A 20,068-nucleotide genomic window follows, 5' to 3' on the forward strand; every position below is an offset into this window, starting at 1 on the left:
AAGGCAGCAGCGACCAAAGAGTCTTTTATACAGGCCAGCTACAAAAAGTTCGTGGAAAATGAAATTGAAGTACAAGTTTATTCCAGTACAAAACATTTAAAATCTGTATTTTCATATTAGGTATGTTTCCATGAACGGTTTGAAGACCCTTGTAAGGTAAAGTAGTCATGGGAGTGACAGCCCATCACCTGTGCCATGCGGCGTGGCTTGGTTCCGGTGACATCCCTCACATTAGCCGTATTGATTAGAGCAAGTGACAGGCTCCGTGCCCTCGGGGAGCAGATCACCAAGGGCCTGGGCACTGTGGGGCTGGGTCAGGGCCACTCTGAAGTCCGTCCCTGCAGCTGGTGACTGCAATAGGGGGGGAGGCACAGTAAAGAGGGAGGTTGTTTGCAAGGGGTGATGACTCAGCAGTTAGGAGCCTTCTTCGAAACTGGAGAACGTGCGAATGCTGAGCAGAGGGAGTGTGAGGGACAGAAAGTGGTGGCTGAAGAATGACACCTTGTGGGGCCAGCAGGTGGCGTGGTGGTTAAGGGCTCTGGTCTCCCACATGGCCCACTGTGGTTTGAGTCCTGGACTTGGTGGCTTGCTTTCTCACTTTCCTTCTCTCCCTTTCTCTGTCTCTGATCAAACTGGAAAATAATAATAATAAATAAAGTTAAATAAAATAATTCTTTAAAATAAAAAAAGGAGTGGCATGTTGCAATTGGGATTTCTTCCCCCACCTTTTTTTCTTTTTTCTTTTTTTCTTTTTTGCTATTGGGTACATGTGCTTGCCAGAAAGAGCAAGGAGAAAGAATGTGAGAAAGCATCTTGGGGGGGTGGGGTGGGGAGGGGCGGTGACCACGCCTCAATCCCTCCTCCTCCATTCTTTTCTCGTGATTTTCAGTGTGCACGCACACATGCCTGGCATATGTTTTAAAAACTGCTGGGTCCAGGACTTGAACCGTGCTGTAGGCCATGTGGAATCCAGCTGCTATAACCACCATGCCAGTGGCTGTCCCTTGCAATCAGGATTTCTGCAAGATGGGTTCTGGTGGGGGCAGTTTCATGGAAGGGGTGGCTGAAGTGTGCAGAGGTCACCAGACTCAGTGGCCTGCTCTCACTCTACCCTTTCCTGTGTGTGCTCACACCATGGCCGAGGTTCCTCCCACATAGGAGTTGCGTCCTGAGTCTCTGTGCTAGCTCTTAACGCCCCGAAACCTTTCTGCCTCATCCAGGGGGGTCTATGCAGCCTCTCCTGCTCTGCTTCCCATCTCTCAGACTTCATTTCCCGCCCTAGCACCCCACTGTCTGCACTCCAGCTGCTCTGGCTCCCTGCCTGGAACACCCTCTTCTCCTGGCCTCCCGGCTCCCTCCAGCCCTGTGGTCTGTTCAAGTTGAAGCCTTTGGCCCTCCCCGCCCACTGCACGACAGCATCAGCCTTCCCTTCGGTCTCTGCCCCACCCCCGTCTGTGTACACTATCACACTCGTGTTCGTAGAGGTGTTTGCCATCCTCTCCTCTGACCAGGTCAGCCCCGTGAAACTGAGGTTGTGTGTGTGTGCTAAACTCATTTATAGCTTTTATGAGAGAGAGAGACACAGCCCCCTGACTTCAAAGCACCATCCACCCCGTTCTCAGCTGGCCTGGATCATGGCGTATGTGCCTGGTGTGCACAGGGACATCCTGGAACACAACCCCAGGACCTTCCAGTGGCTTCAGCTGTGTTACCGCTGCACCACCAGCTGGCCCTGGGGGTATTCGTTGCTCGAGTACCTGGAAGGGTGCCTGGCACATAGTGGGTGCTTCACAACTATTGCCAAGTCAAGGCAGATGGGTTGGTCTCTGTCCTGAACACTGATGGACTGAGACGGATGGGTCCAAGGGCAAAGCCTCAAGAAACAAGGCAGGCCCGGCGTGGTGGCGTGGTCTGGTCGACACAGCTCTCCAGAGGCTGAGGCTACGGGAGGCCCGGCTAGATTCCTGGCCCACCCTAAAATGCCAGGCGTGAGGGAGCACATGCCTCAGTCCAGCTACTCAGCAGGCTAAGGCAAGAGCATCGTGACCTGGCAAGACCCTGTCCGAAAAATAAATAAATGCAGGGCCAACAGGTGGTGGCTATGGCGCTGGACGCTCACATGGCCGACCACTGTTAAAGTCCTGGACCTGGTGGCTTGAAAATCATGCCAGGTGCACATGTGTGTGAGCACACGTTACACGTGTGCCCAAAATCCCGAGAGGAGAATGGAGGGGAAGGGATTGGGATTGCAGTGTGTCTGCCCTGAGGGGGGCTGATTTCTCACTTTCCCTCTCTCTGTCTCTCTCTGTCTCTCTCTCCAACAAGCTCACGTACTCTGTGGCAAAGCCACTGAATGAATGAATGAATGAATGAATGCAATAAAATAAAGCCAGAAGCTGTTGCAGAGGGCTAGGTACCCTCCCTTTATTGCCTAGAATGGGTGGACACAGAAGATATAGCATTTACTAGTCTGTAGAGCTTAGCAGTGAAGAACTCTGCACTTGGGGCCAGAGGTAGAGTGGTAGATTAGGTGCTGGGCCCAACATGGCTGACCACAGTTCGAGTCCCAGACCTGGTGACTTGCTTTTTCACCTTCTCTCTCTCTCTGGTGAGCACACATGCCCTATAACAAATTAAATAATAATAATAAATAAATAAATAATTCTTTAAAACCCCCCACAAAACTCCGCACTTAATAGCTGTATTACCTTAGACAAGCTGCGTCATCTCTCTGAGCCTGTTTCTTCACTGGTAAAATGAAGATAATAAAACTAAAGCCATAGGCCAGCAGATAGTATAGAAGTTGAGGTCTGGATCCTACATGGTCGACTGAGCAGACTTGAAAGCCACAGCAGGCACCTGTGCATGTGTGTCCAAAATCCTGAGACTGGAAGAGAAGGATTGCAACGTGGCCGACTCCCGGGGAGGGGTGCTTCCCTGCTCCCTCCTCCCTGCGTCCCCTATCTGTCTCTGGTGACATGCCCTACACAATAAATACATACATAATAAATAGATAAAACTGAAACCGAAACCACGGAGTCGTGCAGATAGACTGCACATGAAACGGCACAGTGCCTGCGTGAGCGTGTGCTCAGTAATTGTTGGAGAACGTGACATTATTCCTCTGTGACTGTGGATGTATAATCAGATTTTCCACCCCGGTCCAAACAGGCTTTTGCCGGGTACTATTCTTCTGACCTAGGGCAGGTGGTTTTACCTGAAATGAGATTCTGCCTCCTCCTTTGCCATGGAGAGAATCACGGGCCCCGGTGCCCTGAGCCGACGTGTTGAAAGGCGCCAGCCAGTGACCTGGGAGCAGGCACTCTGAAGTGCGGCCGTACCACGAGGGGCAGCTAGGACTGCGGGCACTGGGGGCCAGGGGTGGCTCCTTAGTTTCCAGAGGCTCCAACAGACTCTTGGGGGGCCCTGGATGACGTGTCACCATACCGGACAGCCTGGACTGAGGCAGTAGAATCCGGATTTCGCCCCTAAGCTGAGCCCAGCCTGAACCTAACAGAGCCCTTGGACACAGGACAGCATAGGTCGACCAGCCAGCTGAGATTACGGACAGAATAGTCTTGCTTGATTTTTTTATTTTTTAAAGTTTTATAGGGTGTATGTGCTCACAGGAGAGACAGAGAGAGAGGGGGAAGGTGTGAATTATCCCCCAGGGGGAACGGTCATGCTGCAATCCCTTCTCTTCCATTCTCTTTCCAGGATTTTGGGCTCTCACGCAGGCTCTCCGGGGGTGTTTTTCTAGCCTCCAGGTCAGCGTGCAGTTGGCCACATGGGCTCCCGCTGCCGTAACCCCACACCCCCAGCTGGCCCCAGTCTTGCTTTTCTTAAACTCCTATGTGAAGCAGAAATGAAGCATCCAGAGCCTAGGGTCTATCTTTGGGGATCCAACACCAGCTGTTTTCACCTGCCATCCCATCCCAAGTGGGCGGGAGGCTCCAACCTTGGGATTCATCCAGCAAAACCTCCCATGGCACTCACTGCCTATGGCCCAAGCCGGACTCTGCATGGCACTGTGACCTTGTGCAGTCTGGGCCCAGCCCCTCTCTGTTAATGACATTAATTGCCGCTAAGATTGGTTCCTATGACCTAGGCCCTACCCTGAGGGCTCTGTGTCACTGTAGTCAATTCTCACCTAACTTAGGAGTCAGTGCTGTGGCTCAGTGTCCCCTCTGTGAAATGAGGACATTCCAAGAAATGTCCAGTGCCTGACACACGGTCACTGCTCAAGTGACAGTAGTCCTTACTGCACCATCCCTGTGTTACAGATGAGAAAGTCAGGGCTCAGGGAGGTCAAGGAATAACACCGAGGAAGCTGGCTTCAGCGCCCAGGCTAGCAAGCCTTGCACCCCGCACAAGGCCTGTGCTCAACTCAGCCAACTTCTCCAGCTCCCCTGGCGAGGTCTCCAGGCCCCTGTGCTTCTTGGTCCCTCTTGCCTCGTCTTCATCTTCCTCTGGAGGGTTTCCTCTCCACCTTCCAAGCTACCACTTAGAGGGCACACCCCGCTCTCGGGGCGACAGTGTTCTCGTCCCCTCTGCCCCCACCATGCCTGCCTGGCTGGCTCACACAGACCTCCGTGAGGACTTGCTGGGCTTGCCGGAGGCCAAGTCCGCCAGGGAGCCAGCCAGGAGCAGGGCACAATACCTGCTGGCAGGGGCCGCGGCTGTTCTCAGCTGCCAGGGTGCGCGGCCAGCCGGGTGAACTTGCGCGCCCTCCTCGACCAGCGCCTCCTCCCTGTGGCCCTTTGGCCCCAGCTCTCGCTTTGCTCTCCAGTCTGCCCCTGAAGTCAGCTGCAGGGGGTTCAGGCCCTGGCAGCTGGTCCCATCCACAGCACGACTCCAGATTTCTCACTTCATCGTTTATTCTGTGAAGATTTATTGAACACTGAGTCACAGTGGACAGAGGGTACAGAGTAGACAGCAAACAAGGCCTGGCTCCGGTCTCATGGAGCTGGCTTCCTAGCAGGGAGAAACACCGTGGCAAGCTCCCTGGGACAGGACGGGAAGGAACGGGGGCTTTGAGACAGAGTAGCTGTTCAAGTACAGCAGTCAGGGAAGGCCTCACTGAGGAGGTGCCATCAGAACCAAGGAACTCCGCAAAGGGTAGGGGAAGGGCATTCTGGGCAAAGAATGGCACATGCAGAGGCCTGGAGGTGGGAATGCAGCTGGGATGTGACGAAGAGGAGGCCCATGGTGGTGGGAGCATGGGGGCAAGTTTGGGACTGGAGGTGAGGTTGGGACCAAAAGGGGCTTTTTATCTTTATAACTTTTTAAAAGCTTATTCATCCACTTCTTCCATGAAAGAGACAGAGAGAGGCAGAGAGCCAGAACCCTCAACAGGGTTCTAATGCCACAATGCACCCCTAGCCCCAGCCCATCCTGGATCATGCGCACATGTGCCTGGCTTGCTTAGGGTGGTCTCTGGACTTATCTAGGGACCCTCCCGTGGAGATCACCTCACAGAACATTGCGTTTTACCACTGTACCACTGTCTGACCCTGGAGTTTATCTTTAGAATAAGGTAAAGGAGTTTATTTGTTTTTTTAAACTAGAGCCAATGGGACGTGGTCTGCATGTTTCCTGTTCTCTCTGGTTGCTGTTGGGAACCGATTAGCAAAGCAGGAGGAAAGGCCTTTGAAAGCAAGGTCAGTGATCTGGGGGAGGTGATGTGGCCAGAGCAGGGTGGTGACTGCGGGCTCAGCAGAAGTGGAGGAGCTCCAGAGAGATTTATTTATTTATTTATTTAGGAGATTTTTTTTTTTTTTTTGCTATAGTGCATGTGTGCTCACCAGAAAGACAGAGAGAGACAGAGAGACAGAAAGTGAGAAATCACCCCCTAGGGGGGATGGCCATGCCGCAATCCCTTCTCCTCCATTCTCCTCTCAGGATCTTGGGCATGCATGCACACGCACCTGGTGTGAGTTTAAGCCACCGGGTATAGGACTTGAACCACGGTCGACTACATGGGAGTCCAGCGACATAGCCATTATGCTAACTGCTCGTCCTGAACTCCAGAGATATTTAGGAAGTAGAATCTAGGGACCAGAGGTGGCATAGCACTTAAGGTGCTGGACTCCCATGTAGTCGACCACAGTTCGACTCCCAAACCTGTCGGCTTGAAACTGACTCTGGTGTGTGTGCATGTGTGCCCAAAGTACTGGGAGGAGAATGGAGAAGGGATTGCGGCAAAGATATCCCCCTGTAGGGGGATGATTTCTTGTTCTCTGTCTCTCTGACTCTGTCTCTCCGGTGAGTGCACACACCCTCTAGCAAACCTTTCTTGCTTAAAAAAAAAAGTAGAATCTATTGAAAGCTTCCAAAAGAACTGAAAAGTCTTTATTGGATGGCTGTGACAACCCCTGCAATGGGGTAGGAGTCAGGGACTACCAGGAAGGCTTGGGGTTAGAAACAGATCTGAACTGTTGGCCACAAGAACAAAGGCACAGGCACCCCCCACCCCCACCCCACCTCCCAGGGGAGACAGAACCTAGGATTAACCAAGATGCTGAGAGTGCCGGGTCACTGCCACCTCGCTTCAGTGGTGTCACAGACTGTTTGGAGGTGGGCTTGCAACCTGGAAACAGCTCCCCCAGGCCCACTCTGAGCGGACACAGATTCCTGGGCTAGGAAGTGGCCAAACTGCAGACCCACAGAACTGACCTGGTACCCCAGGAGCAGAGGAAGGCAGAGGAAAGGAGGAGGGGGAAAGGGAGACAGAGGAAAAGCTGCAGCAGAGTTCTTCCTGTCCTGTGAGGCTGGTCTGCTTCCTGTCACCTCCTCTGTCCCCTCTTCTCCACTCCTGGGAGCCTGGTGACTGCTCAGCTCTCCCTGGGTCCCCCTACCTCCCTCAGGAGCACGCCCAGCCAGCAGCCCTCGCTCTGAGAGGGCAGCCTCGCTCCTGGCAGGTAGCCGCACATCTCTGCATGGCAGGGTGAGGAGGTCAGCAATCTGATCGAAGGCATTCAACTAAGGAGTGGAAGGACTTCTTATCCCTCCTTGAGGAATGTGCCTTTTCAAAAGAGCTTTCTGGGTCACTCCGAGGAAGATCTCTGAAGATCTCCGTCTTCTTCCCCACTGCTCTGAAAGGGCCCTTCTCCCTAGGGTTTCTGCAAATCCTACTTTTGAGCCTGGAGCCTCTTCCCTGCATGCTCTGGGGGGTTGTTTCATCAAAGGCTGGAGGAGAGGACTCTTCTTAGGTGACTCCACTTAGTAACCAGGATGGAATGAGTGCTAATGAACTGGCAGTTCAAGCACCCCTGGGGTCGCCAGGTGTGGGGGTGGGGGCAGGGAAAATGCCAGGAGCGCTTGGGGGGCTCCCAGGGGAGGGAGCGGAATATTTACAAGTATGAGTACCGTCATTTACCAGTGAGTTCTGCATCGCACCAACTGGGGTGGCGACACTGGTCCCAGGAACATCAGCAGTCTGTGCTGTCCTACTGGGAGCGGTGGAGGAGCCACTTGCTCCTTCCGTTTAGAGAAAAGTGGCCCTGGTGGGGCTGCGTAATGAAATGGCCACTGAGCCGAACCAGCTGTGCAGGGTCCTGGGTGAGCAGGACCTCAGCCCCTCCACCCCGCGTGGCCCCGAGGGCAGAGTCCTTCTGATGGCCCCTCTCCTGCCCCTCCCTGTGGTTATTTCTGTCCAGCCGACTTGGCTGCGGCGGCAGTCTGGGCTCTGGGAGCCGGATGCAGGGCAGGCAGCACAGACGTCTGGAGCGGACTCCCGAGAGAATTCCTCTCAGGGAGCCGTCATGTGGGGCCACGGCCCCTCCACAGCGAGCACCCAGCGGGGTGGGCCACACGCCTGGAGGACGGCGGCAGAGTCAGGGAGCAGGTGCTCTTGCTTGGCCCTGGCTGTCGTCTGGGAGAGCTGCTCGCGGGCGGGTGCAGAGGACGGCCTCTCACAGAGATCTGCTGCCCAGAAACCTCCCGCCTGGGTCGGCCAGCGGTGAGGGAGCCCTGTCATCAGCTGGAGGGTGGGTGTCTGCGGCTGGTGGCTGGGAGGGGAACACAGGCAGGCCCTGCTGGGCCCCCAATCTCGGCCTTGGCTGTGATGGAGAAAGAGTCTGTCCAGTGGTTTGATGCAACAGGTTGGCCAGAGACAGGTGGGCAGGGGCAGACAGGGTTCCCAGGAGCCCTCCCTGCTCAGCTACCGTCCCCAGGAAGTGGGGCAGACACTATATCCGGCTCCTAGGTCTGGGAAGGCTTCAGCCAGTCACTGCTCCTGGCCGGGCTGTGTCCTCTCCGTGGACGCAGTCTGCCTCAGGCCACGGTACCATTGGGCAACACCATTGCTCCCAGACCCTGGATGCCTCACGTGTGCTGGGAAGGACAGGGGCCTGGGCACCACTCAGGGGCTCCGCCAGGACTTATTTGAGTGGGTGAGACATGAGACCATGGCTCTGAGACCAGACAGCTCCGGGAGAGCTGGGCGGGTAAGGGAGGATGAGCAGCAAGGAGGACACGGGCTGCAGGGGCCTCTGGCAGGTGGAGAAGGCGCCTCCACACACAAGCCAGTCCAGAGGCAACGCAGAAACAACAGTACCGTTTGTAAAGCTCCTGAAAGAAGAACCGCTTCCCTCCTGGGAGAGTGGGGCCGGGGGTGCCAGCTCAGAAAGCCCCAATCTCTGTGATTTCGGAGACCCAGGAGTGACAGAGCACGGCTCCCACAGGCCTCCCGGCCGGCCCTGGGGAAGCTGGGCTGGGTGTGGGGACAGCCACGCAAGCAGCAGCCCCTGCAGCCCCAGGGGGCGTCGGAGAGGAGGGCTGTGGCAGAGGAACCATGTGGCCACTCCTAGCAGCCCTGCAGCTGGGGACAACGGGTACAGGGACAGCTGGCCTCTCCAGGGGACGGGCCCTCCGGGTAGAAGGTGCCCCTCGACTGGGCAGCAAATTCCTCCGGGCTGGCAGGATGGGGCCAGCGGCTCTGCGCACAGGGGCGGTTCGGAGGGCCGGGATGGGGTAAGCAGGAGAGGAGGTACCGGGAAGGACTGGGCCGGGCACTCTTCCCAGGATGGCGAGCTGGGTGCTCAGGGTTGGCAGCCCTGGACAGCTATGGAAGAAGGACCAGGGCCAAGGAGCGAAGGCCAGCGGGCCAGCGGGGCTGGGCGAGGGCTCCATCTCAGCTGCGTAGCTGTTGAGGTGGGAGAGGAGGCGGATCCGAACAGGGTCTGCACGGTTGCTGGGTCCTTCCAGGACCCCCAGGTACCTGATGACCTCAGTGAGGCACTCCCGAAAACCAATGCTCCGGAAGTCAACTGCCAGGGCCCGGGCATCAAAGAGTCCTGCAAAGCGAGGCACGATGAGGGCACGCCAGGCACGGGGAAGCCTGGAGCTGGGGCCTGGCTGGCTAGTTCTGGACCTGCCTCTCCCTCCCACTCCCCGGGTGACTATGGACATGTCACCTTCCCTCGCTAAGCCCCGGTCTCCCAATCTGTAAAATGGGAGTAAAAGTCCCTGCCTGGGCTAGGGGCTAGCAGGCTGGGAGGATAAATGAGTTCAGTAAATGATGAAGTATTATACAATGTAAAGGACTCTTTCATCACAATTCAGGACTCACACAGAGAAGCAACTCTGTGGCCAAGAGAACTTCTTTTAGCTAGACCCTTGGCAGGTGTGAGAAGGCTGTGCTGTAGAGATGCAGAACCTCCCCTGGCAGGGAGGACGCACACACAGGGAGGGGCAGATACGGAGAGTGGAGGTGGTGGCCGAGCTAGGAGGCCCCTTGGAGAAGGTGGCATGGTGTGGCAGGGAAACATGAGGTCTTCGGAAGCTAGAAGAGCTGGGTTCAAACCCCAGCTGTATCACTTATCTAAAGCTGCCTGACTGCAGACAAATCTTTTTTTGGGGTAGAGGTTTTTGCCTTAGGGCATGTGCACACACGGGGTTGGGGGTAAATTCTGCCCCTGCCTCTCCCTCCCACTCCCCGGGTGACTATGGACATGTCACCTTCCCTCGCTAAGCCCCGGTCTCCCAATCTGTAAAATGGGAGTAAAAGTCCCTGCCTGGGCTAGGGGCTAGCAGGCTGGGAGGATAAATGAGTTCAGTAAATGATGAAGTATTATACAATGTAAAGGACTCTTTCATCACAATTCAGGACTCACACAGAGAAGCAACTCTGTGGCCAAGAGAACTTCTTTTAGCTAGACCCTTGGCAGGTGTGAGAAGGCTGTGCTGTAGAGATGCAGAACCTCCCCTGGCAGGGAGGACGCACACACAGGGAGGGGCAGATACGGAGAGTGGAGGTGGTGGCCGAGCTAGGAGGCCCCTTGGAGAAGGTGGCATGGTGTGGCAGGGAAACATGAGGTCTTCGGAAGCTAGAAGAGCTGGGTTCAAACCCCAGCTGTATCACTTATCTAAAGCTGCCTGACTGCAGACAAATCTTTTTTTGGGGTAGAGGTTTTTGCCTTAGGGCATGTGCACACACGGGGTTGGGGGGAAGGTGGGGAGACAAACAGTGAGAGGGAAAGTGAGAAATCACCCCCCACGGGGGATGGCCATGCTGCAATCCCTTTTTCTCCCTTCACCTCCTGGGATTTTGGACATGAGTTTTAAGCCACCGGGTCCAGGACTCGAACAGCAGTTAGCCATGTGGGGGTTCAGTAATGTAACCGCTATGCCATCTGCTGGCCCTGTGGACAAATCTTACTCTCTCCATGCCTCAATGCCCTTAGTTGTACAATGGATATATAACAGCTCCTGCTGTGTGGAGTTGTGAGGGTGAAATTAAATGAAACACACGGCACACAGAAAACGCTCCGTACAAGAACAGTTAGCTACCCCCTACATTATCGGCTTGGGCCCTCGTGGCATATGGCTCAAAAGGCATTCTGCAAAGTCAGCCTCTACTCCAGGTCTCGGTTGCTGCCATCAGGCCAGGAACCCCCTCTTTGGCTCGATGTCAGTGAGGGCTGAGCAGGGGGACTGCCTGCACAGGTATGCACGCCCTCGCGGCCTCTCCAGACCTGCCCGTCTCTTGACCACTTCTGCGAAGACAGAACCGCCCAGCCAGCCCTGGCCTCATGACCGTGACTGCAATGTCTGTCATTGGTTCGCGGCTATGGCCCCATAAAAGGGGGGCGGCTCAGTCCGAGCCTATGCTTGCAGCCAGGCTTTCAAGGCTTCTCAATTGTGAAACCGTCAAACACACAGAGAAGTGTCAGGCAGACAAAATTTCCTTTGGTCTGGAATCTTTTTAAAGCTAGAGGTCCATTGGGACCAGCAGTTAGCGTAATGGCTATGTTGCTGGACTCCCATGTAGTCGACCGCGGTTCACGTCCCGGACCCGGTGGCTTAAAACTCATGCCGGGCGCGTGTGCGTGCGTGCCCAAGATCCCGAGAGGAGAATGGAGGAGAAGGGATTGCAGCGTGGCCATCCCCCCTGGGGGCTGATTTCTCACTTTCTGTCTCTCTGTCTCTCTCTGTCTGTCTGGTGAGCGCACGCGCCCTATAGCAAAAACCTCTCAAAAAAAAAAGCTAGAGGTCCATGACTTTATTGCAGCGGACCAGCTCGCAATAACAGAATGAGCTGTGTATGTGTCCCACTGCAATCCTGAGGCCTGCTGTGGACATGACATGGACGCGAGAGCCCCAAAGGCTCGACCGCCAGGTCGGGAGATCAGACAGACCCCTCCCTGGCTCAGCAGGTCACAGACTGAGAGTCTGGTGAGGATGAGCTCATTCGGACTAAACCCTAAGAAGGTCCTGGGACACAGGGCCCGTAAGAACAGCCTGTCACAGAGGGAAAGCGCCTCTGAGAGATACGAGGAAGATGAGGAAGACGAGTAGAGGGAAGGATTGGGACAAATGGAGATGCTGGAAGTGGAGAGGGAGAAGCTGAAGGAGGTGGAGAAACTGGCTTTGCAGGACCCTACGGTCCTGCCTCAGCCCCTTTATATCCTGGGAGCCCTGGGGGCCTGGACCGTCTCTGCTTCGGTCGGTCACAGTGCCCCTCCCTCACACAGCTGCTGTCTGAACGGCTCCCGGGAGACAAGAGCATCGGTACCTGTCCCGCCAGTGGCGTGCAGCATCTTCAAGTGATCCACCGTCAGCTGCAAGACCTCGGCTTTCTCCAGCTTGGACGAGCCCTGTGTGTGCAGAAAGCAGAGAGGGCCTCCGGCTGACCCCTGGCACTCCCCCACCCCACCCACTACCATCTGCACGCACTGTCTCACTTTTCTCACCGTCCTCCTACTCTGCCACTGCCTGCAACTGAGCTGCTTTGGCCAAGGTCTCCAAAGCTACAAGATTCTCTTTAGTTCTCATCTCTGGCCCATCTGTCCCTACACTGCTGGATATCCATTCATCCATCCGTCCATCCATCCACCCTTCCTTCCTTCCTTCCTTTCTCCCTTCCTTCCTTCTTTCCTTCTTCTTCCTTCCTCCTACCTTAACTTCTAGATAAAATTTTCTGGGTTCTCCTTTTACCTTGCTGCCACTCTGCCTGTCCCTTAAAACGGCGGCATTCCCCAGTGGGTGCCGGCCCACTTCTCTTTTCATTGTGGGGTCTTGTCTAGCTCGTGGCTTCATCCACCATGGCCAGAATGCCACTCGCACGTACCCACCTGCCTCCTGGGAACCCAACTGCAGACCACATGCCCGAGCTCCAGCTCTTCATCGTCGCCCTAAGGCATGTGCTCCGCCTCTATTCTCTCTCTCTCGGGAAATGTTTCCCGAGCCTCCAGGACCCCTGGGCTCCCAGGTAAAGGGACACTCTCCCAGGAGTGTTCTGAGGGTCAGGCTCTCCGTGAGTTTCTCACGGGCAGAGGCCAGGTCCAGGTCATGGCTGACCCTGTGGACATCTGTGGAATGACAGTCATGCTCACCAGCATAAGGGAAGCAGACCACCCGTGGCCTGTGCCTTGGAGCACAGGGTGAGACTCTCTGAGGCTGTCTGATCCAACCGTGGACTCCCAGCTGTCGTCCTCCCAATGACAGAGGAGTGCTTTCTCCCTGAGCAGCCCATTCTGTTTGCAGATAGCTCTGGAGATGTCAGCAGTGCAGAGGGACAGGCTGCTTTAGAATCTCAGTCCTGTGCTCCAGATCCGCTCTGCTACCTCCCAGCTGCGTGATCCGGGGCAGTTACCTCGCCCTCTGTGCTTCTGTTTCCTTACCCGTACATGGCATCATAACCCCTACCTTTTAGGATCATTCTGAGGACTCGGTCCAATAGGATGATGGACATAAAGCCACACCCGAGACAGCTCCCGAAGAGTAAGTGACCCTATCCCCTGGCGGGGGACAGGTATTAGTGAGTAGCACTTCAGGCAGCCGCTACCAATCAGTAAGACGTGCCCCCCCCCACACACGTCCTCTGGCAAAGCCAGCAACGTCACACACCTGCTTCTCGAAGGCAGTGGGCACCAAGCGCCGCAGTTCGGAAAGGCTGCTGTTGATCCGGTCCCGGCGCCGTTTCTCTATGATCTGGGACACCGTGAGGAGAAGGCACGTGAAGGCACTTTCCTGGGGTGTCCATCACGCCCTGCGGGGCACTGACTCGTGTTTTCCCACGTGATAATTTTGTGGGGGAGATAAACGCATTCTCGCTTTCTGGACGAGGACACCAAGGCTCAGAGGGGACAGTGATTTGCTTAGTGTCACAGCAAGAACGTGCAGCGCTGAAAGCAGAACTTGGATCTCTTGTCGGGGTCTTAGGGTGATACCCAAGATGTCCGAGCACTGGCGCAGCAGGCCCCGGCCGAGTAGAACGTGGACACGCCACAGAGCTGGGCAGCGCTGCCGGCCGGGCTGCGCCTTCAGTTCTGGGACCCGTGGAGGTCTGAGACCCGGGTATTGCTCTCCGGCGACAGAGGTCTTTTACACGGTCTCATGCTCCCTCCCCAGAGGGGGGTGCTGAATACTGATAGCCGTGTTTTACAGATGAATACGGTAAGGCTGAACTGAGGTGGGCCGCCAGGGCCTACAGTGGTGAGTGGCAGGGCTGGTGGGCCAGATCCCAGGACTCTGGACGCCCAGTGAAAGCATAGCTGCATCTTTTAGGGGGACTGGGGCTGGATAAAATGGGGGCCCTTCTTTTATCTCCTTACCACACTGAGAAGAAGTAAACGTTCTGGGCTCAGAGAGGAGACAAGATAGAGTATGGGGGAGGCTGGACCAACGATAAAGACCGTACTGAGTGTCAGGTATTGTCCAGGGTCCACGAGATTATTAACTCGCTTCTTCAGAACAGTCCTCTGGGGCAGGTACCGTCACCATTCCGGTACACAGATGGGACAATGGGGCACGGTGGTTAAGTGGCTTGCCCAAAGTCACCCTCATAGCTACTGGCAGAGCCAGGATTTGAGCCCCAGCATGTTCTTTTTCTTTTCTTTCTCTTTTTTTTTTTTGGGGGGGGGGGATTTTTGTTATAGGGAGCGTGTGCTTGCTGGAAAGACAGAAAGCGAGAAATCATCCCCCCAAGAGGGGATGGCCACACCACAATCTCCTCCATCCTCCATCTTGGGCACACATACACACCTGGCATGAGTTTAAGCCACTCGGTCCAGGACTCGAACTGCAGTCAACTATGTGGGAGTCCAGCAACATAACCATTACGCCACCTGCTAGTCCCAACCCTAGCAGGCTCTGACTGGGGTTCACCTACCAGGGCCCCAGGGATGCAGAGCAAACTTTTGCTGGGCTACTCAAAGGTGGAGATGCACTCACCCCTCTGCGTTTCTTCCTGGCTTGCATCTGCGAAGGGCTTGGGGTGGACAGCGGCCTGGCCATCTGGCTGGAGAGGAAGAGAGGCGGTTTTTCAGCGCCAGGGGAGCATCTCCGTGGCCTGGGCTGACGGAAGCCGCGGTCGCCCAGGCAGAGAAAAGCCACAGCGCAGGCCTGGGAGGGGGTCGTTCCTCCCCAGACCAAGTTCTCCTACGTGCTCCGGATCTTTTGGCTCCAGTCTGCTTGAATTCCCCGAAAAACCCCAAGCCCCTCGAGGTGGCCGGTCGTCGGGGAACCACAGCGCAGACGCTCCAGCTCCTGCAACCCGATCCCCGAGGGCGGGGCGGACCAGCGCACCGGCCGGTGGCGCAGCCAGGCCGGGCGGGTTGGGTTTCAGAGAGAGCCGCTGGGAACGAGCGTGGAAAGAGCAGATGCCGCCGCTTCCCACGGGCCGGGCGCGCCGGCCCCCCCCCCTAGGCCGGGCCTGCAGCTGCCGCCTCCTCCCACGCGGCGCGGCCAGGGGTGAGGGGGAGGCAGCATCTGGGTCACAGGCCCCTCTCCAATGCTCTGGGACCCGGCTCTGGCCTCTCAGAAGGCTTGGTCCCCTATATTCCTGTCTCCTCTCCCACCCTGGGCCTTGGCTCTGCAGCCCAGCTGAATGACTGACGTTTGCTCACACTCCGGGAGTTCCCATTTCAGAGAAGAGGCTCAGCCTCCAGGGGTCTTTCCTGCCCAGACTTTGACCAAAATAATCTCCAGCCCATAACGGTTTCCTCTAGAGGATGGAGGTTCGCTGCCTGTACCAAGGAATTTCTCAGCTGGCCAGCACCTCGGCAGACTATTCAGGCCCAGGGTGGGTGTCAGTTGCCCTCAGCTGGTCCCCAGCCTCCAGAGGCTCAGCTCCCAAGTGGAGCCCTCCCTCCAACAAATTCAAAAGCTCCATGAGGCCACCAACATGGTTGCTTTGTTGATTTTTGCTGCCAGCAAGTGCTTGAACAGGACAGGCTCATGGCAGAGCTGCCTCCTCCCGCCAGAGTCTTCGGCATCCCCTGGAAACAGAGAGCCTTTCCACCTCTGTGGAATGGGGGCATATGTGGCCACCAGAAGGGTCCCAGCCCACATGACTACCCCTTGGTATTTGCAGTTGGGTCATTTTGCTCCAGGGGGAAGTGTGCAGGGGAGACCAGATAGCACTTAAATCCTACTGCCATGCCCCTGGCTCTGTCCAGCCAAATCTGGAAGAGAACATCTCCTGACCAAATGCTCGGACAACCGGGGCTGATGGGGAGAGGCCTGGGAAAGCTCCCGGGAGGCCTAGAAAGCTAGGGCCAGGGCTCGGATGGCCAGATCCTGAGATCCATGCTGTGTGTTTACAAAGCTTCCCTGGGTCACTAGGGACAAGCCCCAAGAGCCAAGGTACACTAAGAAACACGGTCTTTGTTCCCTTCGGCTGGATAAGGCGTCCCTCGGGGTGTTGGGTTCGCATCGCACACGTCACTGCCTCCAGCCTTATCCCTCCTCAGTGACCATCTGTCGGAAGCTGACGCACCCACATCAGGGCAGGGCAGGGCAGGGCAGGGCAGCTCTGCCGTCCCTCCTTCCAGCTTCCTGGTCAGCTCTCCTCTGGTATTAACCCTCCCACATCTCACAGGGAACCTTGCCCATCTGCATGGCATCCCCGCAGGTTCTTCCTTCCCACGAGCCTCACAAAATGCCCATCTTACAGATGAGAATATTGAGCCGTGGGGGCCTGAGACAGCTCGGCCGGCCTCTGCAGCTGCTAAGCAGCAAAGCCAGCATGGGAATGCATGTCTTCTGGCTCTAAATTCAGCATTGTTTTCCCTCCTAATTCCCACTTCCTGTCTGTCTGAATAGCCCTCCAGTCCCCTTATCCTTAGAGCTCCCAAGAGTCCAGCCAGAGCTCGCTTCCAGCCTGCGATCTGGCCCTGACAGTGGGAGGAGGTGCGGGAGCCTCTCAGCTGAGCCTGGAAAAAAGGCAGATTTTCACGGACCCAGAAAAGATATGTTGATTACCAAGATCTGTCTCCTTCATGGGTCTCTAGTGGCCCCTAGCCAGAGTTCTGGGGCAGTCTCTTGGGGTGGAAGTGGGGAGCTTTCCAGGTGGTCTGGCTGCCAGTCCTGACCACCCTGGGCGCTGACTGCCCTGTGAACTCCCCCATGGAATCCTTGCAAATGACCCCACTTATTTCACATCAGCTAAAGGCAGGATCACAATGCCCCAAAGGAAGGGACCTCCGACAGCACTGAGTCCATCTGTAAAGTGAGGAAACCCAGAGACGAGAGGGCATCTTTCCCAGGCCACACAGCAGACGAGAGGAAAATGAGAAGTGGAGCCAGGTCTACAGCTTTTCTCCCAGTGCGTTTGCCAGTGCGCCCCACATAGTCTTCCTCCCATTAGGCATCTCTCAGGCTGAACTTTCTGTTCTAGGCAGTTCTCCCTTCCATTCGGCTCATTTATTGCGCATGTATTATTTGGGGCCATTTCACATCCAGGAAAAATAATCATTTTGTAGGTGGGGGGTGACAAGAGACAAAAAGAATTGTGACTAGTGGGTCTGGCCCTTCAGATTTCCAGTTTTTTCATTGGAGCATGCTGCCTCATGAATATGATACCCCCCCACTGAAAAGTGACCCTTAGATACCACCACTTTTTAAAATTGTTTCTTTGCCAGAGGGTGTGTGCACTCACTTGAGAGAGACAGAGAGCGTGGGAAAGTAAGAAGGCACCCCCCTCCCCACCACCGTGAGAGATGGCCATGCCACAATCCCTTCTCCTCTATCCTCCTTGGGATTCTTGGGCACACACACAGATGTGCCCAGAGCGTTGGGTCTGGGACTTGAACTACGTCGTCGGCTGTGTGGGTTCCAGCTACCTTAACCACCATGCCACAGGCTGGCCCAATAGCACCATTTATCTGCAGTTAAGTTGTGCCCAAGCGAGGAGCTTCGTGCTTTACGTGTACTCAGCAGAGTCTCACCCTGTGTGTCCCCTTTTGAAAGGGGGAAAACTGAAGCTCAGAAAGGGGTGAAGTCACTTGCCAAGTAAGTGGTGGTGAGAGTCAAACTTGGGCCTCTGACTTGAAAGGCCACCCCATGCCTTAACTCACACAGGGACGACCCGCAGACCCTGACCTAGAGCCTGACATGCCACAGGTGCTCATTACGTGTTTGCACAGGGAAGGGGAGAGGCCATATTCTCGGCCTGGACTTGACATGTGTCAGAGGGCTGAGTGCACACAGGAGCGCTGTGGGTGACCCCCACCCCGGGGCAGATGTTTGCGGTGACAGTGGAGCATATCCTGCGCTTCATGCTCAAGTCTCTGAGCGGGGGGAGAGAGGGGTTGTGCCCTGCCTCTGACCCAGGAGGCTGGCTGCCCCAGTCCTGTGGCCCTTGTCATCTGGCTTTCTTTGTACATGAAGCTCTTTCCTGAGAGTCCTGAGGGCAGAGGCCGACAGGATACATCTGGGCTCCTGCACCCAGCCGGGGTCTGGGCCCTGGCCGGCCAGTCCAGCACTCCCTGAATCGAAGCATTGATGTCTGCTGGGGGGAGGGCCGTTTGGTGAGTGCTACAAAGAAGCGTCTATAAGCCAGCCTCTGCCAGATGTCCAACTGCTTTCTCTCCTCGGAGGGGTCCGCTCCTCTAGGCACAGTCTCTAAAACTGAACTCTGTTAACCCGCATGCTGTGTAGGAAAAAACTGCCCGCTGACCCGTATGGCCCAAATGCCACATCATAGGAAGCCCTCCCTGCCATCGTCAGTTGTGAGTGACCTCCGCGCTTAGGTACCCTCAGAGCCTCTGTTGGTCTCTTTTGCCGTCTTGCCTGTGGTCTCCGTGTGACCTGGCAGGCCACAGACTCCCAGAAATCAGAAGCCAGCTCTGACCAGCCTAGCTATCTCACCTCCGTCTCGTACCTGTGATCCATGAGGACCCGATGACATCAAACTCAAGAATCGCCTCCACCACCATCACAAGGCATGGCCCCCTACCCTGTCCTAGTCGTTGGGGTCTGCTTCTCAAAACCGTAGTCTCTACTTAACCATTTTAAAAGGTTAGTATGTTGCATAAGAAAGTGTAGTCACACTGCAAAACCCTAACACACAGGATGTTAGAGAGATAGCTATTGCCTGCCTCCTATTACAATCTAGAAATGATCGGCAGCGGGTGGCATTTTACTGGAATTTCTGATTGAGACAGAATCTGCTGGTCTCAGAACAGTAGAGAACACTGAAATTACGAAATCCCCACAAAAACAAACTTAAGAATTAATGGACTCGCCCCAATCCAGTTCTGTCCTAGAGTCAAGTTTGGATGAGCCGGGAGAGGAGGAAGCCCTCCCTTTTCCACTCTTATGTTCATTTTTTCCAGCAACGAAACAGGTTCAGACAGGGAAACCAGTGGGCCAAGGCCACATGGTGAGTTGGTGGCAGATCTGGGCTGTGAACTAGCCCTGCAGACTCCACTCTGACCCTGTAGCTCTTTTAGAGCACATTCTGACATCAATTAAGCATTTGCTATCCATAAGCCTTGTGCTGAGCCCTTGACATACCAGAGCATCTTCAAAAAGCTCACAGAAAGTGTATGATGAAAACTACTATGGGTGGATTTCAAAACGATTTGGTACGAAAATAAACTTGTACTTGAATTTCATTTTCCACATGATCTTACTTGAGTTTCCCAATATTCCTATGAAGTTAGTACTATGATTTATACCCATTTTACAGATGAGAAGACTGAAGCTCAGGGAGTTCATGGAGCAGGAAAGTAGCAGAAGTAGTCCTGGGGTTTGTTCTTGAGGTCTGAAGCAGTTCACATTATTTACCAAGAGCTGAAGACACTGGCGGCAGGGAGGTGCCCTAAAAAGCGCACTGGAATGGCAGGGCAGGCCCTGCAAATCGGCTATTTTCTGCAACATCAAAATCCTGATTCCAATCTTCTCAAAGTAAGAGCGATTTTCTTCCCGTGAAAGCTTTTTTAAGGACTACATGAAAACTGCACTCAAACTCGGGTAAAATTAGGGAACCAGGTTATTCTGCATAGGCAGCGATTCTGGACAGGGGAGCGGTACCAAGTCCTTGAGAGTTTGCTCAGACCTCCAGGAAAACCCAGAATGACCACCGCCAACGGGTCATCAGACCCTCCAAGCTGAGCGCACCTCCTTCCCAGCTCCCCGAAGGCGGAGAGCGCACGACTGCGGCGCCTGCGTGCAACCGCGCCACGTGCATACGCCCCCGCGCGCTGACACCGGCGGCGCCGCACACCTGTCCCTGCTGACACGCGCGGGGGACCAGCGCGCGTGCTCCGTGAGCCGGGGGCGCTCCAGCCCCGCCGCCCCCCAGTGCCGGCCCTACCTCAGCTCCCCCCCCCCGCCCACG

General features: G+C 55.5%; 1 protein-coding gene across 1 annotated transcript in view; it reads right to left on the bottom strand.

Moving 5' to 3' along the window:
- Positions 1–6,270: 6,270 nt before the first annotated feature.
- Positions 6,271–20,068, bottom strand: part of HEYL (hes related family bHLH transcription factor with YRPW motif like) — a 40,597-nt gene continuing 26,799 nt past the window's right edge. Inside the window, exons 9-13 of the mRNA XM_027775777.1 lie at positions 14,888–15,047; positions 14,677–14,743; positions 13,351–13,434; positions 12,017–12,098; positions 6,271–9,296 (exon numbers count right to left, since the gene is read on the bottom strand). Of these exons, the coding sequence (XP_027631578.1) occupies positions 8,623–9,296; positions 12,017–12,098; positions 13,351–13,434; positions 14,677–14,743; positions 14,888–15,047 (1,067 nt within the window). The 3' untranslated portion in view covers positions 6,271–8,622. The remainder of the gene's footprint in view (positions 9,297–12,016; positions 12,099–13,350; positions 13,435–14,676; positions 14,744–14,887; positions 15,048–20,068) is intronic.

This window comes from Tupaia chinensis, unplaced genomic scaffold (assembly GCF_000334495.1).
Source record: "Tupaia chinensis unplaced genomic scaffold, TupChi_1.0 Scaffold000604_1, whole genome shotgun sequence".
In the NCBI taxonomy this organism is placed as follows: domain Eukaryota; kingdom Metazoa; phylum Chordata; class Mammalia; order Scandentia; family Tupaiidae; genus Tupaia; species Tupaia belangeri.